Source organism: Herpailurus yagouaroundi, unplaced genomic scaffold, assembly GCF_014898765.1.
Source record: "Herpailurus yagouaroundi ecotype Mexico unplaced genomic scaffold, PumYag 222, whole genome shotgun sequence".
NCBI classification, from domain to species: domain Eukaryota; kingdom Metazoa; phylum Chordata; class Mammalia; order Carnivora; family Felidae; genus Herpailurus; species Herpailurus yagouaroundi.
The window spans coordinates 10,322,330-10,347,377 of record NW_024412453.1 but is presented as its reverse complement, the minus strand read 5'-3'; the positions used below and the strand labels follow the sequence as shown (position 1 = coordinate 10,347,377).

At 51.9% G+C, this 25,048-nt stretch overlaps 1 protein-coding gene across 1 annotated transcript in view; it reads right to left on the bottom strand.

Annotated features, from left to right (window-relative positions):
- LOC121019514 (uncharacterized) overlaps window positions 1-25,048 on the bottom strand; it is a 147,847-nt gene that overhangs the window by 78,595 nt on the left and 44,204 nt on the right. The window contains exons 21-35 of the mRNA XM_040459030.1: window positions 24,004-24,167; window positions 21,862-22,021; window positions 21,657-21,736; window positions 20,410-20,596; window positions 19,469-19,624; window positions 18,967-19,100; window positions 17,750-17,908; window positions 12,135-12,315; window positions 8,663-8,874; window positions 6,744-6,932; window positions 6,165-6,304; window positions 5,035-5,197; window positions 4,805-4,891; window positions 978-1,115; window positions 764-883 (exon numbers count right to left, since the gene is read on the bottom strand). Coding sequence (XP_040314964.1) covers window positions 764-883; window positions 978-1,115; window positions 4,805-4,891; window positions 5,035-5,197; window positions 6,165-6,304; window positions 6,744-6,932; window positions 8,663-8,874; window positions 12,135-12,315; window positions 17,750-17,908; window positions 18,967-19,100; window positions 19,469-19,624; window positions 20,410-20,596; window positions 21,657-21,736; window positions 21,862-22,021; window positions 24,004-24,167 — 2,270 coding nt within the window. The remainder of the gene's footprint in view (window positions 1-763; window positions 884-977; window positions 1,116-4,804; window positions 4,892-5,034; window positions 5,198-6,164; window positions 6,305-6,743; window positions 6,933-8,662; window positions 8,875-12,134; window positions 12,316-17,749; window positions 17,909-18,966; window positions 19,101-19,468; window positions 19,625-20,409; window positions 20,597-21,656; window positions 21,737-21,861; window positions 22,022-24,003; window positions 24,168-25,048) is intronic.

Genomic DNA, 25,048 nt, shown 5'->3' with positions numbered 1-25,048 from the left:
CCCCAGATGTTACTCAGGCTCTGTTACTTGCAAGCGTGAGAAGTACAGCCCCAGACATGGGGCTGGGAAGATAACTCTGGGACCCTGGAACCCCTACGTCCCCTGCCACGGTGCCTGCTCATGTCTCCCATGTCCACGGCTGCATTCTATCTGACCCTGACCAGGAGGTAGACACTGGACAACTGGCTTTACAACCGTCGCCTCATTTAATCGTCACCGCTCCTCTCACACGCTGGTATGTCGAGCTCCATTTCACAGGTGAAAAAAAATGATATTCAGTGGGGTTGAGTAATTTCCCCAAGGTCACACACCAAGTCCACAGGGTAGCTAAGATTTGAACTTGAAAGCTCTCTGGAGGTGAAGACAGAAACAGTCACCTGTGCGTCCCCAGCACATAGTGCAGCAGAGACCCAACCCGTGTAGAGCAAATGATTGAACAAAGATACCTCTAGCAGCTGCTAGATAGTCACCGAGCTGCATTTTCTGGACACGCAGCGAGAACTACATTTCCCAGCCTCCCTTGCAGCTGGGGGGGCCAGGTGATAAGTTCCAGCCAATGGGATGTGGGCAGGAGTGGCAGGGCCCACTTCAGGGACTGGCCCACGGAAACCTTCTGCATAATTCTCACCGTCCCTTTCCCACGCATACTCCCAAAGTAGGTGCTGCAGGGCCCCCGGCCCCCCCTCCGGCCCCCCCCCCCCCATCAGACACCTGCACTCTAACACGAATGCCGCTCCTCCCCCACCAAAGAGGCAGAACTGACCTGGGATGGGACGTCGGGGCTGGCGGTAGCCCTTGCGTCCACACTGAAGTCAAACAGTCCCGGGGAACCCCGTCTGAAGACAACGTCCCCATCCAAACTCAGGGCCTGGGGGAGCCTCAGCTGGAAAGCAACGGTACCGTTTACTCTCTCCCAACGGTTGAGAGCTCTGCTCAGGGGCCACCCAACAGTGTCTGCCCAACCTGGGGACGGGTACCTGGGAGGAATGAGCCGCGTTCAGGGCCAGGCGGTGCCAGATCTCCTCACCCTGAGATCTGTCATGGTGCAGACCCCTTAAGTGCAGCACGACGTTCTGGTTGACTTTCAAGGTGGCCTCCACCTCCCTGCCCTTAGCCTGGGTGAGCAAGAACCCGTGGCATTCAGAGACGTGACTTCCCATTTCCAAGGGCCTGCAGAAGCCACCCCGGGAACCCAGCGGTGAGAACAAAGTGGTCCCAAGATGTCTACCCACCCACTCACAGGGCAGGGAGTGGGACCAAGTGCACCAGGGTCTTTCCAACAGGGATGGTCAAGTCCGGTGCCCACAGGCAGAGTTTGTGGGGTGGGCCTGAGGGGGCAAACTTGAGGGTCTGTGTCTCATTCCAAAGGAGTGTCCTGGTATTAGTCTGTTTTGTTCACTGCTGTATGCCTCGTATTTAATGCAGGACCTGGTGCATAGTAGGTGCTCAAGAAATAGCTGGAAGAATCCAGAATCACCAGTGATAGCCTGCAACCCCAAGGCCAAAGACAGGCTGGAAAAGAGAGAGAGAGGGACGGAGGGAGGGAGGGAGGAAGGAGGGGAAGTTGCTACTTCTGCTGGCTTTGAAGACAGAGAAGGAACCACAACCCAAGAACCATGGGTGGCTTTAACAAGTTAGCAAAGACGAGGAAACGGATTCTCTCCTGAAGCTTCTGGAAGGCATGTAACTCCAGCAACACCTGATTTTAGCCAGGTGAAACCCATTTGGGATTTCTCATCTCCAGATCTCCAAGGTAAGAGTGTGCTGTTTTAAGCCACCAAGGGTGTGGTACTTTGTGCGGCAGCCATAGGATCCTACCACCCGTGGGGGGATCATCTGTTCACTTAGCAGCCACTAGCCTCTGCCACATGCTAAGCACCCGGGAGCAGGGCGCCATCTGTGCCCATCTGGGTTCACTGAGAAGTTACAAACGCCTTGCCACAGAATTTTATCGCTAGTGTATAACTTTAGAAGAATACATGGCTTTAATTTAGAAACAACAGGGAATAGGAATAAATTCTTCCAAGAGAAGAAAAGGAAAGCGTGCCATTAAACACAGAGAGGGTTTTGAAAAGATCGGGCAGCCAGGGTGCCCGTGGGTGGCTCAGTCGGTTAAGCGTCCGACTTCGGCTCAGGTCATGATCTCCCAGTTCGTGGGTTCGAGCCCCACGTCGGGCTCTGTGCTGACAGCTCAGAGCCTGGAGCCTGCTTCGGATTCTGTGTGTCCCTCTCTCTCTGCCCCTGCCCCGCTAGTGCTCGGTCTCTCTCTCTCAAAGATAAACATTAAAGAAGAACGGGCAGCCATACTCAGCTAGATTCAAAGGCTCCCACCTACTTGGTTCTCGTTTCTTGTTACCAGGTGGGATTTGGGACCCCATGTGTCAGATCTTCTGATTCCTTTTTAATTAGAAGCAGAAATCTGATTTTTACCCCCAAATCTTCCGATGTTCGATGTTGACGATGTTTTAAAACATGTTAAGTGCTAAGCAGGCCAAACAAAACACATCTGGAGGCTGGATCTGGCCCACGGCGCCATTCTGCAATCTCCGGTTTAAACAACACTGAACACCATGGGGAGGTATTTCTGCAGGTGTTTGGGGTCGTCATTATGCCCTCTGTTTCCTGTCAGGAGCTCCAAGGACTTCAGCCTCGGGCCTCTGGCAGCCATCTACAGCCCTGTTTAACTGGTAGGGATGTGGGGCTCCAGAAGGAGACGTCTCTGTGCTCAATAGCTGGTCCCACTTCACCCTTCAGCAGGCCTCTGTATATCCCGCAAGGGAGAAACCACCACTAAGTTCTTCGTCCAGGGCCTGGCACATAGTAGGTGCTCAATAAATGCTTGCTGGAGAACGGGGTTACCTCCCGGGGCTTCTGCCCTAGAGGGATCAGGAAGGAGTCCGGGATGAGGGCTGAGGGGGCACCCGTCAGGTCCCTGAGGGAGAGGATTACGTTACATCTTGGTTCTCACAACCACTGCGTTAAGAGATGCGTACTGTCTCCATTTTACAGACGGGAAGACGGGGGTCCAGGGTTGTGGAATCGTTTGCCAAGGGCACATCGCAAACACGAGTCTCATGCCTAGGAAGACGAATGCGAACACATTCTGAGGCAGGGGTCCAGGAAGCTACGGCCAGAGGGTCAGGCCGTATATACGTCTTCCGTGTATACGGTTGTGTTTGTCAGTGGGGGCTGCTGTAACAACAATCCCAGAGACCGGGCGGTTTAAGCAACTGGAACTTATTTCTGCCAGTTCTGGAGGCTGGAAATCTGAGATCAGGGCGCACCGGCGTGGCTGGGTTCTGGCTTACACGTGGCTGTCTCCTTACTGTGCCCTCACGGCAGGGAGGGGGGGGGTCGGGGGGTGGGGGGCGGCCCTCATCTCTTCACGGGGGCTCTACCTCATGAGCTAACCCCACGCCTCCCAATACCTTCACATTAGGCCTTCAATGTGCAAATCTGGGGGGGGGGGGACACATTCAGTCCATTAGCAAAAGTTTTATCAGAACACAGTTGTGCCTGTTCATTTGTGTTTTCCAGGGTGTTTTTTTGTGCAACGAGGGGGCGGAGACCGTATGGTCTACACAGGGAAAAAGAGTTACTGTCTGCTCCCTCACAGAAATAGGTGGTCAACCCCTGCTCTGGGTCAGGGACACGACAGATGTTCAATGGCACTGAGGTGACTATTCATTAAGCACTGACGACGCGCCAGGCCCTGAGGCTCTAAAGGTAAATCGAGGTGCACTCTGGAGATACTGCAGGTGTGGTTCCGGGACCACCCTAATGAAGTGATTCGCGCAATGAGCAAGTCAGATAAAATGCTTGCTGTCCCAGTGCACACACAAGTTATGTTGACACTGCAGTCAACTGAGTGTGCAGAAGAGCATCGTGTCTAAAAAACCAATGCATATACCTTAAAGATACCTTATTGCTAAAAACTGCTAACCGTCGTCTGAGCCAGTGGTAATCACCGGTCACACGGTACTGTAACAAATACAATAATGAAACCGCGAACTGCTTCAAGAGTTAACAAAATGTGACACGGAGACCCGAAGTGAGCAAACGCTGTTGGTAAAACCCCACCAACAGCCCGGCTGGATACAAGGTGGCCACAAACCTTCAATTTGTATTTAAAAAAAAAAAAAAAAAAAGCAAAATCTGCCAAGCGTAATAGAGTGCCATCGGATGAGGTATGCCTGTAAAACAGATACGGTACTGAACACGAGTCTTACAGACTAGTAGGGGAGAAAGGAATTGGTCAAAGAATCCTATCAAAAGAGAACCGAGATCTCCAACAGGAGCCAGAAGCAGAGGTGGGGGGTGGTGCAGGAGGGGTAGCTGGGGGATGGAAGGTGGTCTGGGGTCGCGATAAAGCTTCCCAGAAGACGTGACGTATGAGCTGAACCCCCAACAATGAGTAAAGGGATGAAGGTAAAGCTGAAGGAGAGACGAACAGCTCCAGGCACAGAACACACAAGGGTCCTGGGGCAGGAAAGAGCCAGGTGAGGAAGGGAAAGGAGGCAGCAAAAGGGAGAGAGTGGTCTCAGGTGGCCTGGAGGGTCAGCGAGACCAGCGGGGCAGAGCTGGGGTCTGTGTCCAGAGAGAACTGTGACGAGGGGCATGACTTTAAGCGGGCATATTGAAAAGCCCCCTCTGGCAGCCACGCAGGGTAGAAGAATGGGGACAGAGTGGAACAGAAAACCCGGGTAGGAGAGCATTCTGCTCGCCCAGAGTGGAGATGACGGCACTTGGATCGCGGGCCGCTGGGGTGCAAGGTGCCTGGGGCCTCCGGGGCCTTCTCACTTACGGCGTGCTGACTCCAAGCAGCAGCGCAACCCTCCGCGTTCCCAGGGATGGCCTTGCTGCTGTACGGGTGGGTCAGGCCCACACACACCTGGGAGGGAAGAGCACACACGTGCGCGCGCGCACACACACACACACACACACACACACACACACAAGGACAGGTCAGAAGCAGACAAGGGGCCTCCCCCTGGGCCCAGCCTCCTCTCCAGCTGCACCCCGGAGCCCACTTACGTAGGGGTGTCCTGCCTGGTAGCCCAGGACTATCGTCTGCAGGGTCTCCTCTCGGCCGTTCAGGACCAGCCTGGTTTCCAGGGAGCATCGCTGGTGTGGCCTGTCCACCGTGAAGGTCTCCTGCAGGAGCAGACTCCGCGGGATGGGCAGAGGCAAGGGGTGCCTGGCGGAGAGAGAGGACAACGGGCCAAAGAATGGCTATTAAAACAGCTGGCAGGGGCGGGGGGCCGCGGGGCCCCGTGAGCTCAGACAGGGCCTGTCGCAAGCACCAGAGCAAAGACCGTCACAGAGAGAACATGAGGGCATACCCCGACCTGCGCATTATAATCTGCCAACCGACACCCATTCCCCGTCTCGCCTCGCCTCACCCAGGGACCGGGGCACGGCAGGGGTCACCCTCGCCCCTTGGCAGCAGAGACCCAAGCACAGGCAGCACCTGGGGTCTGTTACCTTGGTTGACGCCTCGGTGCCTCGGTGTTCCCACCTGTGAAATGGGAGCTAAAATACTAGCCCCCCACCCACGTCACACGGTGGTTGGGACCATTGGACAGAAAGTCTACATAAAGAGTACAGGCTCCCTGAGGGCCAGGACTTCTGTCTTTTTTATTCTCTGTTTTCCAGACACCCAGAAAAGTACATGGCACATAGTAGGTACTACTCAACAAATAGAAACAAAACAAACGAACGAATGAGATCTATGCAGATAACAGCTGCTGGTACTCTTCTGTTACTGCTGTTTGGACACGAGATGACCAAGGTCAGGCAGAGGGTTTGGACATGGCCTGGAGTTCATGAAATCCCCCCTCTTCCATCCCCAACCACAAGAGCCACCTTTGCAACCAGCTGTGCCTCCAGGAACTGAAAACATTCCCCAGAACGACTTTCAGGCTGCGGTGGGGACAGATTTCTGCTCCCAGGTTTCTTAGCATCCGAATGGAAGGGGCACTAGGGATGAGGGGGCTTCCAAGGGACGCAGATGGCTTGTCTCTGAGCTCCGGGCTCTGTCTGGGCCCTGCAGGCCAGCGTGGACCTCCCAGGAGCACAGTTCACCCTGTCCCCCGTGACCCTCCACGCTGCAGAAGCAGAGGCCTGGGCAGACAATGCTCATAAGGGGAAGGGAGTGCATGTACCTGAGGAGGAAGGTTCCCCGCTTCTGGTACAACCTCCCGTCACGCGTCACCTCCTCCAGCTTGCCCTCCAGCTCCAGGCCCTGAGGCCGGCCACTCATGCTGGTCACCAGAGCCACCAGTGACGCGTGGGTCTTCCGAGGCTACAACAAAGACCAGGCTGACGGGGACGGATGGCCAGCGGAAACCGAGCTCCTTCAACCTCCCACCCGGGGGTCCAAGGGGCTCCTCCCCCTGCCCATCCACTGCCCTGGGTATGGCATCTGACAAGGGCTGCTGAACTGCATGGCAGCCTCACCCTGGATCAGACCGCAACGTCGCACGGTATCACCACCATGCCTGCACCTCCCCAGGCGCCCAGCGGGGAAACGAACTTCTCAGGCTTCTGGCTCCACAAGGCAGGGCTTTGCTAGCACGGATCTGTGCTAATATGGCTAGTTTCCTTTTACAAACAGAGAAACTGGGCTCAGGGAAGCCCAAGGTCATAGACCAAGCTAGTGGCACTGAGCCCTCTCCCACCCCAGGGGAGAGATCTGAGGTCTCTGAAGAGCGGCGCCTCCAGCAAGGGCTACCGGGACATACCTGCTCCATGTGCCTGTAAGCTGCCGTTAAGTTCACCTCCTGCAGGGGGCCCTTCAACCAGCCATGCAGTATCTTAAGCTCCTGGCTGTTCTCTGCGTGGATCTCACTCTTCAAAGTCGCACCCCATGCTGACTCTACTTCAGTCTGGCTGCGGAAGAGGCTCTGTGCCAAGGCCATCGCCGTGGACACCTACATCGAGGATGTGGAGGGTGACCCTATGTTCTCCCCTGGGACGCCCTTTCTCCCCATTACCACTTGGTGAACTCCTACCCATCCTTCAAAACCCCTCCGATACCACCTCCGGGAGGCCTTTCCCGTCTGGCCCCCGGGGACCAGAATTGCATGTTTCCCACAGGGTCTTGAGAAAAGAGGAAAAACTTCCCTCCATCTCTCAGCCCTGAACAGAGGGAGAATCTGAGTTATCGGAGAAGATAACTCCCTTCCCCCTCTCTCCTCTTCAGCTTGGAAAGGGACTATGACCTCACGGGGCCACCATTATCAGCAGGCAGGGTCTGTGTGTCCCAAGGGACACACACATGCGGGTGGCCTTCTTTCCCTGCATCAGCGCTGTGGTCTTCAAAGGCCTGGGAAGACTGGGTGTTGTCCTGGAGCTGGGGGAGGGAGGACACTGTAGCCCCACACACGGCTGTGCACCCCAGCCCCCGGCCCCCGGCACAGGCCCCACGAGGAATAGCACGGCGTCTATACCCTACAGGCCACTGTCCGCTGTTCACACAGCTCCAAGCCTCAGGAGAGGAGGTGATGGGGTCAAAATGGGGTTTAGGGATTAGTGAACCCACTGCCAAATACTAGAAATCCGTGACACCTTGTCCCGTAGGTCACTGACCCTCGGGTCTCCCCCCAGAACCATGCCCACCACCCCCCCGCGAACGCCAGCCGTCCATTTCAGTGAAAGGCACCTCCTACCCACACAGCTGCTCGGCCAGAGCCTTGGGGTCATTTACATTGTGTCTCGTGCTCCCTCCTCCCCATTGACAATCCACCAGCTCATCTGTCAGCTCCAGATTCAAACGTGGCTCTGGCTGCCACGTGCTAGTCCCTCCTGAGTCCCCAAGCTTGCCAGTGATGCCCGACTCCTCACGCCTCCATCCTGCTCCCACTCTGCCCCTGACTCAGAGGGGGCTGCACTGTCCCCACATGGGCCCATGGAGCTGCCTCCTTCTGGGTCCAAATCAGGCCTGGACCTCCTGCTGGGTCCACCCATCATCCCAACGCGGGGAGGGGATGGATGTGCCCGGCTCCCTCGTGGGACACCCAGGGCATCTTCCACTGACTGGGTTTCTTTCAAATCTCTTGGCTTCTGAGATCAAACAGGTACACAGAAGCATACTTAATTACATCCAGCAGCTGGTACAAAAGTCACCTATGACCTTGAAGGAGTTTTTAATCTGGTTTTCGGCAAAAGCCTGAGGTCTGCTTATTGCTGAGTTACCCTCCAACCTGCCTTCCTATTTTTATCAGCTGCTAAGCAAGAATATGGCAAAGTGAGGGACGCCCAGGTGGCTAGCTGGCTGAGCGTCCGATCTCAGAGTCTGTGAGTTTGAGCTCCGCACTGGGCTCATTTGTTAGCACAGAGCCTGCTTTGGGTCCTCTGGCCCCCTCTCTCTGCCCCCTCCCTCAAAATCAATCATTAAAAAAAAAAAAAAAAAAAAAAAAGGAAAATGGGAAAGCGAGATGGGATGGGGGCATGGGGTGGTTCCCTCTCCCAAATTCACTTAGCGACTAATTCTCAAGACTGTACACATTGGGTCATCCAAACCGCCCACATCTGTGACCTGATCTCAGGTCTGCGTGGTCTCCCTCTGCGTGGGAGACTTTCTAAATGGCAGGGAACCAGGCTCCTGGGCCCGGAGTCCACCTGCGGGAGGGGAGCAGGGGGCGTGGCTGGGCATGCGCACCCGGAGGTAAGTGGTAGTCGGGGTGTAGATGTGGATCTTGCCCTCCGTGTCGCGGCCCCGACGCCTGCCGGCCACTTTTATCACCAGGTTCTTGAGGGTCCGAGCTTTGCCCAGCGTCAGCTCCAAGACAGCCTGGAAAGTGGGCCGGTGGGGCCAGTACAGCCTGTGAGCCATCGAGACCATCAGCCAGGGACTATCCAGGTTCAAGGCTCCTGCAAGAAGTAAACAGACAGAAGGTGGACACCCAGTATGAAAAGAGCTACCGGCAGGCCTCGAGAGGCGCCTCATCACATCCACTATGGGCAGGTTTCACACCTGGGAATGGGTGAGAAGGGGCAAAGGGAACTTTGCAGAAGGCTGGTGATGCTCTGAATCTTGCAGGGGCTACACAGGTGTGTGCACCTGTCAAAACTCATTAAGTGGCACCCTGGAGAGGTGTGCATTCCACCCTAGTTAACACCGCACATACTGGAATACTTAGGAGGGGAATGTATGGATGTCGCCAGCTCACTTGGAAGTGCACCAACGAATAACCTGGACGTGGTAAGGGGACGGATATGCGATAACACAAGGGGAATAAAAATGGAATCGTAGAATCTGGGTTAAGGGTACGTTGGTATCGATGATACAATCCACTGTACTTTTCCGTAGGTTGGAAGTTTTGTCACAGTGACATGTTGGGCAAAAGGTATATATGCAGATGGGCACCTGGGTGGCTCAGTCGGTTGAGCGTCTGACTCTTGATTTTAGCCCAGGTCATGATCTCGTGGTCGGGAGACTGATGCTGACAGCCTGCTTGGGATTCTCTTTCTCTCTCTCTGCCCCTCCCCTCCTCAAAATAAATAAACAAACATCAAAAAGAAAAAGAAAGGTCCACAGATACAGGTCCCAGGGCTCCCCATCCAAATGCTCAACATGGAAGCTTCCCAGTCAACAAGTGCACCCCCAAACCTCCAAACACATGTAGAACTCCTTCCAGAGTAGTTCTGAGTGGTCAATTCTTAAACATAAGCACACACCTAAGCCTTGCGTGGCATTCGAGGAAAGCCACTCATAGAAATTCAGGAACAACAACAACAAAAAGAGCTCTAGAAAACAGAAGAGAGCCAAAATTTAAACGTAGTCGAAGGGCTGGCAGAACTTGAGGAAACAGGTCATCAAAACAGAACAGAAAGATAAACAGAAGGAACAAAGGAAAGCAAAGAAAGAAAATTAGAACCTCAGTTTCTGGAGCCTATCTGACCAGAACACAGAGGGAAAGAGATTATCAAAGAAACTGTACAAGAAAACTACCAGACCTGAAGGACACTTCCAAGTTGAAAGGGTCTACGCAAAGTGCCCAATACAATGGATGAAAGAAGATGCATGTCAGGGCACATCATAAGATCCGAAGATACTGAGAATACAGAGACATTCCAAAAAGCTTCCAGAGCGTAAGAAAGTGGTCACATACAAAGGCCGATGGACCAAAAATAGTATCTCAACCGTATGAAAGGACAGTAGAGCAAAGTCCTCAAAATCCCAAGGGGAAAACGAAAATTCTCTACTCAGCCAAGTTACCCAGGTAGAATGAAGCCAGTTTAAACATTGGGGGAGCAAAACATTTACATCCTATTATGAGCTGAACTGTGTCTCTCAAAAATATACCAAATCTCACCCCCTCAGTGTATCTCACAACGTGACCTTATTTGGGAGTGAGGTCATCGCAAATGTAAGTAGTTATGATGAGGTCACACTAGAGTAGGGTGAGCCCTAAAACCAATAGGACTGGTGTCCTTGTAAGAGGAGGGAAGTCTGAACCCAGGCATACACACCAGGAGAAAGCAATGTGACAACAGAGACAGAGATGAGAGCAGTGTGGCTGCAAGCCAACAAACTCCAAGTAGTGATGGCCACCACCACAAGCTAGGAAGAGTCAGGGAAGGATTCTACCCAGGGTCACAGAGGGAGCACGGCCCAGACAACACCTTGAATGCAGAATTCTAGTTTCCAGAACTGGTGAGAGAATTCATCCCTGTTCTTTTAAGCCGCTCAGTTTGTGGTCATTTGTTAAGGCAGCTTTAGGAATCTAATACCTCTCTCAGGAAGCTACTGGAAGATGTGCTCCATCAAAACAAAAGAGGAAATCAAGAAAAAAGAGGACATAAGTGCAAGAAACAGGGCTGTGACCCAGAGAAGTAGAAAGAATTCTCAGAATGATGGGGAAGGGACACCCCAGAACCACAGCTGTGCAACTGGTCTACATTGGAGAGGGACAGTAGTTCCAAGAAAAAGGTCTCCAAGAAAAATATGGGAACTAATTGAAGCTGATGCATAATCTCATGTGTTTGGCCATCGGGAGAAGAGTTTTGCACTTATGCTTAAAAAACTGGGGATAATTAGTAAGAGGAAAATAGGAAACTAACCAACAGGGGGAAAGCCCATTATAACTCCAGGAAAAACAAAAAGTCAGCTTTGTGTCTCAGCTAAGAAGGACATTTATAGAGTCACAATTAAGTAAACAGTGGATATTCACAGACCAACTCTTTTAGGGGGACAAAGAAAAACAGATATTCGAAAAAGTCTGGTTAAAGAGTTACATTATCATCTTGTCTGGTAAAAAATATATGAAGAATGTCTAAAATAGAAAAATCAAGAAATAGCAGTATAATTATATTATTTTAAGAGCTGAAGAGTTTAATAAGAAACAGATACAAGAATTTATAATGGTTGCTGTATTAAGTAAAAACTCTGGATAGAAAGATATGAAGCAGACAATTAGAGTAATTGTTATAAACTAGCTTTTTCGTTTAGGGATGCCTGGGTGGCTCAGTTGGTTAAGCGTCCAACTTTGGCTCAGGTCATGATCTCCTGGTTCGTGGGTTCGAGCCCCACTTCAGGCTATGTGCTGACAGCTCCGAGCCTGGAGCCTGCTTCAGATTCTGTGTCTCTGTCTCTCTTTCTCTGCCCCTCCCTCACGTGCATGCGCACTCTCTCTTGCTCTCTCTCTCTCTCTCAAAAATAAACATTAAAAAAATCTTTAAAAAACATTTAAAGAAATATTTCAGGTACATACGTCAGTAGAGAACATCTGATGGGCCCCTATGTAATACTCACCCACCTTCAACAATTACCAACTCAAAGTTTCTACTTTACTTTTCAACCTATGTATGACTACAATAAGAATAAAATTAATTCAAGGATAAACCATGGTAAATCCAGTTTTTCAAGGCGAGAGAGTGTTCCAAGGAGCAGCAACAGCATGTGCAAAGGCTCTGAGGTCTCTGGGGGAACAGAAAAGAAGCCAGGGGGACTGCAGGGTAACGGACAACAGGTGAAGTGGGGCGGGGTGAAACTGGATAATTAGTATATCAATCTTGACATCCAGGCAAACAAAAAGGAAAGGTATTCCAGGTAAGGGGCATAGCCCGAGCAGAGACCTGGGGGCCAGAAATCTCAACCGCTGGCCAGAGCCTCCCTAAATGACACTCACCTTCCCATTTCCACAGAGTAGCTCTAGAGGTGTCTTTCCACCGCAAGCCGGCCGCAAAGGGCAGCTGTCCGTTGTCCTGAACCTTCAGGTGTGTGCTGCTCTCCACGTGGGGCTGCCGAAGGCTCAAGTGGTACAGCTGCGTACGGTAATCCACCTGCCTCTCAGGCACCTGGAGCGCAAACTGGAGAAGACCCACCGTCAACATGCTGGTCAGAGCACTCCACTCCCAACCTACAACATTCCACTGGCTCACCAGGACAGCCACGGGTCAGCCTGAGTTCCCCAGTTATCAGGAACTGCCCAGCCCAGGCCACCCCTAAGGAAACCCTGTACCCATCAGCAGTCACTCCCCACTGCCCCTGGAAACCATTAATCCAATTTCTGTTTCCATGGATTTGCCTATTGTGGATATTTCGTATCCGTGGAATCATATAATATACGGCCTTTGGTGTCTGGCTTGTTTTATTTAGCATGACAATTTCAAGATTCACCCATGTTGCATTGTAGCATGTATCAGAACTTTATCCCTTTTTATTGCTGAACAATATTCTTTTTTTTTTCGTTTTTTTAATGTTTATTTTTTTTCATGTTTATTCATTTTTGAAAGACAGAGAGAGACAGAGCACAAGCAGAGGTGGGGCGGAGAGAGAGGGGGACACAGAATCCGAAGCAGGCTCCAGGCTCCGAGCTGTCAGCACAGAGCCCGATGCGGGGCTCGAACCCACAGACCGTAAGATCATGACCTGAGCCGAAGTCAGACGCTCAACTGACTGAGCCACCCAGGCGCCCCTATGTTTATTTATTTTTGAGGGAGAGAGAGAGGGGGAAAGAGTGTAAGTAAGGGAGGAGGAGAGAGAGGGAGACAGAGAATCGGAAGCAGGCTCCAGGCTCGGAGATGTTAGCATAGAGCCTGACCCAGGGCTTGAACTCACGGACCGTGAGATCATGATCTCAGCTCAAGTTAGACACTTAACCTACCGAGCCACCCAGGCGCTGCAGGAGCCTTGCCATGCTAACATTCATTTTTCAATCCAGGAACATGGGATGTCTCCCCATTTATTTCAGTTTCTTTAATTTCTTTCAACAACATTCTGTGGTTTTCAGAGTATTCGTTTTACATTCTGTTGTTACTTTTATGCTGAAGTATTCACCTTTTGTGACACTATCACATAAGGAATTATTTCCTTAATTTCATTTTCAGGGTTTTCATCACTAGTGTAGCGAAACACAACTGACTTTTGTATATTTATCTTGTCTCCTGCAACTTTGAGGAACTCATGTATTAGCTTTAATAGATTTTTTTGTGTGGATTCACTAGGGTCTTCTACAGAGGACATAATGTCATCTGCAAACAGAAATAGTTTCACTTCTTCCTCTCTGATCTGGACATCTTTTATTTTTCTTGCCTCACTGCCCTGGCTAAAACCTCCAGTTCAATGTTGAATAGAAGTGGTAAAAACAGACATTCTGTCTTGTTCCTGATCTTAGAGGGAAAGCATTTAGTCTTTCACCATGAAGTATGATGTTGGCCGTGGATGTTTCATAGATGGCCTTTGTCAGGTTGAGGAAGTACTCTTCCATTGCTCATCTGTTGGGTGTTTTTACCATGAAAGGATACGGGGATTTGCCCAATACTTTTTGCTGCTTCTACTGATCATCTCATCTTCTACTGATGCATCCTTTATCAATAGGGTGTATTACCTTGATTTTCCAATGTGAAACCAACCTTGCATGCCTGGGATACAACCCGTTTGGCTGTGCTATGTAATTCTATTTACATAGTGCTGAATTTGGCTTGCTAGTACCTTCTTGAGGATTATGCACCTATATTTATAAGAGGTCTTGGGTTTTTCTTTTCTCCTGAGGTCTCAGTCTGGTTTGGGTACCAGGATGATACTGGCCTCAGAGAATAGCCCGGGAAATGATTTCTCCTCTTGACTAATCATTCAGTAAATTATTTTACAGTAAATTAATTCTGGCACAATCCAGTCCAACCAAGAGGCTAAGAGCCTAAGGTTTGCAATGAGACATCCTGGCGTTTCTATTTCAATTCTGCCACATGGTAGACCTGTGGTCAGGGACACCTCAGACCAGCGTGTTGACACAATTTCCATTCCAAAGAATGAGGATAGATAGTGGTTACTTCACTGGGCTTAAATGAGAGGCTACCAACAACACAGGTGACGTGTGGCCTGGTAATAATAAATGGCTCATCACTACTCCCTCTGTCCTTCCCTCTTCTGTTCCCTGTCAGCGTCTTAAGAATAAATAGTATCTTGGGGCGCCTGGGTGGCTGAGTCGGTTGACTGTCCGACTTCGGCTGATCTCATGGTTCGTGAGTTCGAGCCTCACGTCAGGCTCTGTGCTGACAGCTCGGAGCCCGGAGCCTGCTTCGGATTCTGTGTCTCCCTCTCTCTCTGCCCCTCCCCTGCTTGCACTCTCTCTCAAAAATAAAGTTTAAAAAAATTTTTTAAAAAGAATAAATAGTATCTTATTCATACTTGTCCCCCCAGAACCTAGCAGGGTGTCCGCCATATGCAGAAGACTGCAGAAACACCGCCCAGCTTTCATGTCTTTCCCAAAACCCTGGGGGCCAGACGCTGTCCAGAAAGAAGATGTTTTCACAATTTAGAAGAGTAACGTAATGCATGTACTGCAGTCGTGGAAAGAGCTGTCAATCACGTCAGAGTTCTAATTTTTTCGAATGTCCAACAATATAAAAAAGCCATCTGCAGTAGAATAAATACAGAAAAGATGGTGCTCAGCCTTCCTGAGCGACCAGGGAAATGCAAATTCAAACTACAAGGTATCCTTTCCACCCATATCAGCAATATTTTTCCAGTGGTAAAAGTCACATATGGGTGAAAGGAAATTGCTCCTCGTGGACGTGGCTGGAGGGGTGGGGGATTGATTCCAGCGTTTTAGAGGGCAGACTGTCAAAAGGCAGCCAGTTAAAAATATACAAATCCCAGTTGTGCATTATGACCTGCGACCCAGAGATACACACGTGCCCAGGGAGGCATGCCCAAGGATGTTCAGACTCGCTCCGCTAGAAACCACAAGAGTTACACGGTGGAATAAGATACAATACAGCAGCATAGGGAACATGATGAACGTGTTTAAAAGAATGGATGAGATGTCTACAAAGTAACAAATTCCTCCTACACGGGTAGCTGAAGGTCTCACAAAGCAAGACTCACCAAACAAAACTAAATGCTTGTGACAGGCCCACAGAGCAAACAACAGAAAGAGATCTCCTTTCCAGCGCCTGGGAATATAACTGCTGTTCCTTCTAGAAGGGGCCAGGATGGAAGAAAGAACTAAGAACAAAGTTTTTAGCTTCATTCTGAATATTACTTTTTTTTTTCACAAGGGGAATTTATTCACAGAGTGTTGGTATATATAAAAGCAATTTAATACTTGAGAATAAAGTTCATCAAGAAGACCAAAGACTTGTATACTGGAAATCACAAAATGTTGGTGGAAGGAGTTAGAGAAGATATAAATACATGGAGAGACATCCAGTCTTCACGAATACAACCCAGAGCAACCTATAGGTGTAACTCAATCCCCATCAAAAACTGCAATCACATTTTGGTGTGTGTGTGGCAGAAATAGAAAAATCCATCCTAAAATTCATATGGAATCTCAAGGGACCCCAAACAGTCCAAACAGTCTTGAAAAAGCAGCACGAGGTTGGAGGCCTCACAAAGCTATGGTAATCAAAACAGTATGGCAGACAGAAAGGCAGCGACATACAGACCAGTGGACCAGAATGGGGCGCCCAGAAGTCAACTCTCACATTTGTGGTCACATGATTTCCAACAAGCACAGTGAGCCCATTCGGTGGGGGGAAATCCCAGTCTGTTCAACACTCCAGGGCTGGGACCTCTGGATAGCCACACACAAAAGAACACAATGGGACGCTTACCTTACACCACACACGAAAGTTAATTCAAAAGGGATCAAACACCCAGTTGACAGCTTAAACTAGAAGATCCCTAGAAGAAAGCATCAAGGAGAAACGACAACATTACATTTGGCGAGGATTTCTTGGATAGGACCCCCAAAGCACAGGCCAGGAAAGTAAAAAGAGATCAATTGGACTGTCTGTGAGTTTAAAACTTGTGTGTATCGAAGGCTGGTATCAACAGATGGAAAAGGCAATCCACAGACCGGGAGAACGTATTTGCAAACTATGTATCTGATACACAGTTACTGTCTAGAAGGTACAAGGAACTCTTACAACTCAGTGTCAACAAAGCAAAAAGGGGTTAAGGACTCAAACAGACATTTCTCCAAAGAAACAGACCAATGGCCGCCAAGGGCATGAGAAAATCTCAATATCCCTCATCGTTAAGGAAATGTCAATCAAAATCACAATGAGGTAACACCTCACACCCATTAGCGTGGCTACTATCAAAAACAACAGGAAATGACAAGTTTCAGTGCACACGCAGGGACCCTGGAACCTTCGTGCGCTGCTGGGGCGGGGTTGGGGGGGGAGTGTAAGATACGCAGCCGCTGTGGGCATCCATACGGCTGTGGCTCGAAAAAAATTAAAAATACAATTACCATCTGATCCATCACTCCACTTTTGGAATTATCTACCTCAAAGAATTAGAAACAGGGACTCGAACCGATATTCATACACCCACATTCACAACAGCATGTTTCACAGCAGCTAAAACACGGAAGCAACCTAAGGGTCCATCAACAGAGGAACAGAGGACAATGTGATGCACGTATCCGACGGCACATTATTCGGGCTTGAAAGGGAACCCATTCTGACACCAGCTACAGCCTGGACGAACTTGGAGGATGTTACGCTAAATGAAAGAAGCCAGTCAAAACGATACAAATACCATAAAATGCCACTTATATGAGGGACCCTGGGCAGCAAGAGGCGTGGAGAGTAAAAAGGTGGTTGCAGGGGACGGGGGTGTGGGGAGTGGCGAGTTATTCTTTACTGGGGACAGAGTTTCCATTGTACAAGACAAAAAGTTCTGGGGGAGGCTGGTGGTGATGGTTGTACCACAGCGTGAGTGTCCTTAATGACACTAACCAGTACATCTAAAGATCGCAAAAACAAAAAAAAGGTCAATTTTATGTTGTATGTATTTTGTTATGATTAAAAACATTTTTAATATTTTTTTTAATCTTTATTTATTTTGGAGAGAGAGACAGCGTGCGAGCAGGGGAGGAGCAGAGAGGGAGGCAGACACAGAATCTGAAGCAGGCTCCAGGCTCCTAGCTGTCAGCACAGAGCCCGACGCGGGGCTCGAACTCACGAACCGTGAGATCATGACCTGAGCCGAAGTCGGACGCTCAACCAACTGAGCCACCCAAGCGCCCCCGATTAAAAACATTTTTAAACAACTTAAAAACACACACCCAAAGTGTGTGCCTTGCCATCGCCTGTTCAGGGGCTAAGCGCTCAGTTACACTTTACTTATAGAAAAGTGCTAGCCCTCCGGTAAAACCTGAACGTGAAGCCGAAGCTGGCGGTGACCCTGCAACCAAGGCCTGAAGGGATGTGGTGACTGGGGGTGGGGGGAGGGGGGATGCCCAGCTGCCACCAGGCAATGCTGCGGTTCTGTGCAGCCTGTGCTTACCTCCACGAAGTAATTGCTCAGGGCCGGGCCGGAGTCATTCTGGAAGGTCTGGCTGATGCGGAACTGCCTCTTACCGCTGCTCTCGTTCCAGTGCTTCCCATAGCTCACCTCCAGGTGGGAGTGCAGGTGGCCCGAGCCCTCCTCGTGCCGGAGCTGAAGCTGGGGACCCCCCCCCCAAGGAGATCCGCGAGGAAGCCTGGTCTGCCCAGTCCCTGGGCCTCCTCGCTGCCACCCACCGTGGCTCCTCTGGGCAGACAGTTCCATAGGAGGTGAATGTCTTTTCGCACTGACTTTGATTTCGTAAAACAATGCATTAGAATATGGTCCACCTTTGAGACTATGTGGTCAGTACCCCTTAAATCCTGAGCGTGGACTGAGTGAAATCCGCGGCCTCTTGCCCCCCCTCTCTACGGCAGCCTCTGGCTCTCTGATAGATCCTCAGTGGATCAGGGTTTCGAACCTGGCATCCTGCCACCCCCTCTCACATCTCCACACCAGGTTCGTTCATGTATTCATTCACTGAACACATTTTCCCCCAAGGACCAAGTAGGTACTATGTCCAGCACTGGGCATCAGATACCCAACAAGGAAGACTCGAGGAGATCCCGCACTCATGGGGGCAAGAATCCAGGGGGAGAGGAAAATGTGAAATAAGTCAACTAACAAGGGAACATCGGCTTCTCCCTTCTGCTCACGCTGCCAGCCACCATGGCAAACTGCGAGTTCCTATCGCTCCAGCTCTCCTGCCCCAGGACCTTTGCACTTGCCATGTCCCCTTCCTGAAGCATGCTTCCATAGGAACAGAGCCATTTCATGGTTTCATTTTCACCTTAAGATGTACTTTTCCCAAAGAAGCCTTCCCTACCGCCCCATCCAAACTAAATTCCCCACTGTTATGCTTCCTCAGTCTCCGCCCTGTTTACCATCCATATCCCCTACGGCTCCCTTGGTTTGGGGGCCTCTCTCTCTCTCTCTCTCTCCCCCCGCCACCCAGCAACAGCATGGCACAGGCCAGGCGCTGCCTTGTGCACAGCTCTCCCGAGTGCTAGGCACATAGTAGATACTCACTAAAGACCAAGTGAACCAATGGACGGAAGCCTGAGACTGCAGCTCCAACTCCAGCCCCATTCCCATACATGACCTTGACCAAATCTCTCCGCGGGGATGAGCTCTGGGCCCTCTCCAGACGCCCCCGCCCACCCACCCAGGGCACTCACCTTGTGGCTGAGCGCTGGGGCCTGCGTGCAGTGGAGCTCGTGGTCCAGCTCTAGCTCATAAGCTGCCTCTGAGCCACTGCGCGTCCACAGCTTCTGGCTGGTGCCGCATTCTTGCGCCGGCTGCCTCGCCTGACCTACGCGGGGCAACCGGAGACGCCTGCCCGTCGTCCGCCAGCAGCCCTCCATCCCCATTCCCGGGACACGGGAGCACGCAGCCCAGTCTCGGCCACCCCCACCCCTGCCCCGAATCCGCTCCACTTCCCGTCACTCGCTGGAACCTACTGAAGGGGAGGGAGGGTTTAAGGGACAGACTTAAGTATCTTTTTTTGTTTTAACTGGTGGGTGCTCAGGTCTATTCAGGGCCATCAAAGTGACCAGATGGCTAAGGAACAGGGTGATGAAAGGACAAAAGGCAAGACGGCACTTCGGCCCCCAGAGCCAGAGCCCCAGGAGAGGGCGAGGGTCCCGCCACGTCGGCCCCCGCCCCGCTCGAGGTCCATACCCAGGAGGCCGTACTTGATCCTCAGGGAGCTGGTCCAGAGGCGGCCCCGCTGCTGCACCAGACCCAGGATGCGCAGCCCCACGAAACCCGGCACAGAGAGCTCGCCGCCCAGGACCACAACCTGCAGCCCGGCCTCCGCCTTCTTCTCCAGCAGCACTGCGGGGTGGGAGCGGGCAGTGAGAGCGGCAGGCCTGGTGTGGCCGGGGCTCCCTCCCCGGGGGCCCCAGGGACAGGGGTGCTGGTGGAAAGGATGCCCCGGTGTCTGCCGAGGAACACCGATGTCTGAGCACTGACCCTACTACTCGGGGGCGACCCCGAAAGTCACTTTTGTGGGTCCAGGCCAAAAGTCTTCAAGTAGAAAACAAGACAGGTCAGAGGAGAAAAACAATGCCTCGGACGCCATCTGGGGAGGCCTTTGGAAACCTGTTTCTGCGACCCCAACGTTCAGCCAGTGACAACACCCGGAATACCCACGCCAGAGAGCCAGCAGGACCTGCCGTCATCCCCCCAGGATCTCCCAGAACACCCACGAGGAGCGTAGCCACAGGGCTGCACCCCAGCTCTGGCATCAGGACAGGCACCTGCCAGGCTGGCCTGTGCCCAGGCCAGGCCACGTGCTCAAGGTTGAAGCCGTGCCCCGTGCAATTTGGGTCACAATGCAAAATGTGCATTTTACACATGGTGGAATATGGGCCAGAATCAAGAGAGTCCAAAAGCTGCTGTTCTGGGGTTCATGGAAGGTAGTTGGCGTCGAGGGGAGCCTCTGGGGGGGGCATCGAAGGGAAGGCATGAGCAGGTACGGAACCTGGATTTTCCCTTGGGGGATGTTAATACTGGCAGGTTTCGAGGGCATGGAGACTCCACGTGGGGTGCTTGGCCCTCCCCCTCCTGTAGCCTGGCACCCTGAAGAGAGGGAGTGGGCAGTAGGCCCTTCTTCCTACCTGACAAGTGGGCCTGGTCACTCAGCACGTTGCTCAGCAACACGGAGAAGGCCAACCGGCTGCCTGCCTGCCGGCTGAAGTGCCCGGTGAGGACCACAGGGCGGCCCGCCGTCACCAGCTTTGCCTCCAGCTGGGCCTCAAACCGCCGGGGCTCACCGCCAGCTGCTGGCCACAGGTCACTCCGACCCTAAAAAGGCCCCAGCATCACCGGGGGCAGGGCTGGGCTTGGCCAGCAAGCCCAGCTCTGCCCATAAGAACTGAGACAGACTGGACAGGGGACGGAGGACGGAGCTTAGCCAATAGCCTTCGCGGCTGATCCTTCAGACTCCTATGCCCAGCTCAAGGATTCCCTTTTCCTATTGCATTGATACCCACCTATCACTGTACAATTTACTTATTGATTTTTGTCTGTTACAATGGAAGCCCCAAGAGGAGAAAATTGTGTGTGTCTCCTTCACTGAGCTGTCTTCCAAGTACCCGGCACACTATGGCTGCTTGATAAATAGAAAAAACGAAGACGCTCAAACCTACGGGTTTCAATCCCCTCCTTGGTCTCCCCATCTCCCTCTGGACCTTCTTTGGAAATAGAGGCTTTGCATATGAGCGGGTTATAAGGTCACGAGGCCGGGCCCTACTCTGGAATGACAGAGGTCCTTATAAAAAGAGGAAATTTGGACCCAGACAGAGGAAGACAGCGTGAAGACAGAGAAAAGATGCCACCAGGCAAGGGATGCCTGAGGCCACCGGAGGCTGGGAGGGAAGCATGGAGGACATCCTGCCTCCCAGCGTCCCAAGAGCCACGGAGGCTCCAACACCTTGATTTTGGACCTGCGGCCTCCAGAGCCGTGAGAAATTTCTGGTGTTTCAGCCACCTAATTTGGGGAGGGAGGTGTATTTTGTTAGAGCAGCCCTGGGGAACTAATACAGACTGCTTGGGGTGCACACTGCTATTTCTTCTGGAAATCTGGGGAGCGGCATGCTTTAACTTGCCTCTCTCTACTGACCTTAAAGCATGCTCCTGAATTACTAATATGACTGATTTTTTTACCTAAGTGGTAAGATGCGAGCCCACGTTTCTCTCCTTTATACATCTCTGAGTACCAAGAGGTCACAAATGTTATGGGAGGAGGACACAGCAATGGTGACGTCAACTAGTAAGCAGGGACCCTGGGACTCAGGCCGGATATGCCCGGAAGGTGGCAGGTGCCAACGTGGGAGGCCTGAGGATATGGAGATATGGAGCAAACCTTGATGTAGTAGACGTCTCGGTCGTCCATTATCAGCTCCAGGTGACCCATGCGGCCGCTCTGGAGAGTCTCGATCTTTCCTGGGGACAACACAAGAGTTTAGGGACCAGGGTTGGCCATTCTGCCCCTGCATTCCCCCAGGACAACATCCTGCCAGTTTTCTTATCTCTGGGCCCCGGGAACACGGAGGGGACGCGGTCATTACCGTCTAGCTCCAATTTCTTCCTGAGATGCAGAAGCTTGAGCCGGAACCTCCCCTGGGGCAAGCTGTAGCTGACGTCCACCCCGACGTCCCTGGGCACGTGTGACTTGGGCGTGCCCATGAAGACATGAGCCGAAGCTTCCCGAGGGAGCCAGCCGTCCTTCTGGAAACACAGGAGACTGCTCAGGCTCCAGAATCTCATCCAGTCAGAAGGTTCTCCCTCTTCCCGAGAGAAGACCCGCATCCCCACCAGTCAAAAACTTGAGTTCTCAGGCTCCTCCTTGACCTTGCAAGGCAAGAACCAAATCGCAAATTTGGAGATCTCGAGCAGTACCTGGGGAAGAGCAAAGTCCTACCGGAAACTCAGGACAACGTCTACAGGGACTTGGTTTGTCCGGCAAATAGCCTGGGGAGGATCAAGGCATGGCATCCACCAGGGGCACCCTGAGCAGATCCCCTCAGATCCCTTATCCAGCTCAGCGCACTTATCTATGAGTCTCTGCACAGTGTGCTAACACCTGGCACCTGGGCCTCCAGAATGTTGCCCTCCTGTGCGTTTTTACAGGAGTTAAAAACAAAAAACAAAAAATTGCAGCTTCCCAGCCTCACGAGGACTCCACTCTGACCTGAAACCCATGTTCCAGGGCTCCCCCAGGATCAGGAAGAAGTTGCTGCTTCACCTGATGTCACTCCCCACTCACCTTCTTCTCCTTCCCTATTCTTTAAAAAAAAATTTTTTTTTACATTTATTTATTTTTTGAGAGACATAGAGAGACAGAGCACAAGTTGGGGAGGGGCAGAGAGAGAGGGAGACACAGAATCAGAAGCGGGCTCCAGGCTCTGAGCTGTCAGCACACAGCCCCATGCGGGGCTCAAACTCACAAACCATGAGATCATGACCTGAGCCGAAGCTGGATGCTTAACCGACTGAGCCACCCAGGCGCCCCTCTTCCTTCCCTATTCGAACTTCCACACTCTCTTACTAGGTCGTCCTGGAGCCTTTTCTTAATCACTTTGACCCAAATCCTTGACTCAGGCCTGCTTCTAGGAGAACACAGCATAAGACAAGAGCACCCTTTCAGACCCCGCATCATCGTACGTTCTTTCGCTACCTGTAAAGGTTCACTACTGTGTATGCGGCTAGTTGTAGGCACAGGGAGTGTGACTGAGCATTAGACACCCAAAGAGCCGTATTCTCATGGCACCTATATTCTAGAGGGGAGGGACCACCAGACACAAATCTACACAGGACGGCACCTGGTAAGGGGTACTCTGCTGACAAATTCAGTGTTTGGGGCCAGACAGGGTAGTCAGAGAAGGCTGCCTCTGAGGAGGCGGCATTTGAGAAAACAAAGGAAGCAAGAGAGAGAGCCAAGTGGATGCCTGGAAAAGAGTATTCCAGCTAGAAGAAACAGCCAGTGCAAAGGCCCTGGGGTAGCAATGTGCTTGGTGTTTAAAAAAAAAAAAAAAAAAAAAAGGAGACCAGTGTGTGGACAGTGGTGAATCTGGTAAAGAATTTGGGAGACGAGGACAGGCCAGTGGTTCAGGGTGTTTGGCTCCTACTCAGAGTGACAGAAGCCACTGGAGAGCTCTGAGCAGAGGAGGGACAAGAACCTTCTGGGGTTTCAGAAGACCTATCTGGCTGCTAGGGGAGAACAGATGGTAAGGATACCAGAGCAGACACTGGGAGATCAGATAGGAGGAGGCTGTTGAATGCCCATTCTGTGCCAGATGATGGGGACACAGGAGAGAGAAAACCAGGCAGTGAAGCTCTTCCCGGGAACTGAGTAGCCAGTGGGGAAGACAGGCAGCAGCCAAGGAGCTTTAGTAACAGACATGAAAATGATCTAAAGGGAAAGAGCATGGTCCTATTAGAGCAAGTAACAAAAGAACATGACTGCATTGGGGTCATCAAGGCAGGCTTTGCTGAGACTGGAAGATTCAGAGTTAACAAGTCAGACAGCCAGAGACAGAGGGTCAGCCTGTGCAAGGGTCCTGAGGCAGGAGGCAGACCACAGTTGGACCAGCCCAGCCCAGCCGCTCCAGAGAGGAGCCCCATGTCCTCACGAGGCTGATCCCAGAGTAGAAGACCTAGGGAGACCCACAACTTGGCTGGGGAAGGGGGGACCGTTCCAGAGGGCCTACCTGGGGGTGGAAGGTATAAGCAGCTTCCAGGAGGTACTGCTGAAGGCCCTGGTCCTGCTTCTTCAGTGTCACAGCCGCCAACACAGGCAGTGAGAGCAGGGAGGGCTGACCAGCTGGTGGCCAGGTGACTTCTGTGCACAGCTGCCAGCCCCAGGTGCGGGACCCTGTGGAGAAAGGGGAGTGGGCAGCACTGGGCAGCAGAGAGCTAGAGAATTCCAGGCGGGAGCCCACGGCTGCTCACACAGCAAAGGAAAAGCTTCTCCACTTGCTTCTGGGAACCAGTGCCATGTAGACCAGGGTCCCTCAACCCTCGGCACTACTGACGTACTGGGCTAGTCAAGCCTCTGTTGCAGGAGCTGTGCTAGCTACAACAACCCAACTGTCTCAGACATCGCCAGATGTCCCCTGGGGGGGGGGGGGAGGGTGGCAAAATCACCCTGGCTTGAGGACCCCAGTGCAGACACGAAGAGCGTGGGCAGTTGTGTGTAGAGGAACACAGGCTACCGAGCAAGACTGCCTGGGTCCGAATTCCAGCTCTGCCAGTTCTCAGCTGTGTGACCTTGGGCAAGTTGCTAAACATCTCTGTGCCTCAGTGTTGCTCATCGGTGGACTGGAACTGAGAACAGTTCCTGCCTCTTGGTGTTACTGTGGGGACTGAGAGAGCCCGTCAGTGTTCAGGACAGCGCCCGGCCTAAAGTGGTCAGTTCGTTTAGATGGACCCCTCCCCGACTTTACTCCTAAAACGACTACAAAGATCTGCTCCGGTTTGGAGAATTTCCGCCCCCCCCCCCCTTTTTTTTTTTCAGCTTTGCTGAAAAATAACGTGATGTTATTACCAGATAATTTTCTAATGTTGTTAAAATATCTCCTTCATTACAGGGTTTGAAAGTTACAGGTTGGGTTGCTCGGGCGGCTCGGTAAATGTCTGACTTCAGCACAGGTAATGATCTCACGGTTTGTGAGTTTGAGCCCCGCGTCGGGCTCTGTGCTGACAGCTCGGAGCCTGGAGCCTGCTTCGGATTCTGTGTCTCCCTCTCTCTCTGCC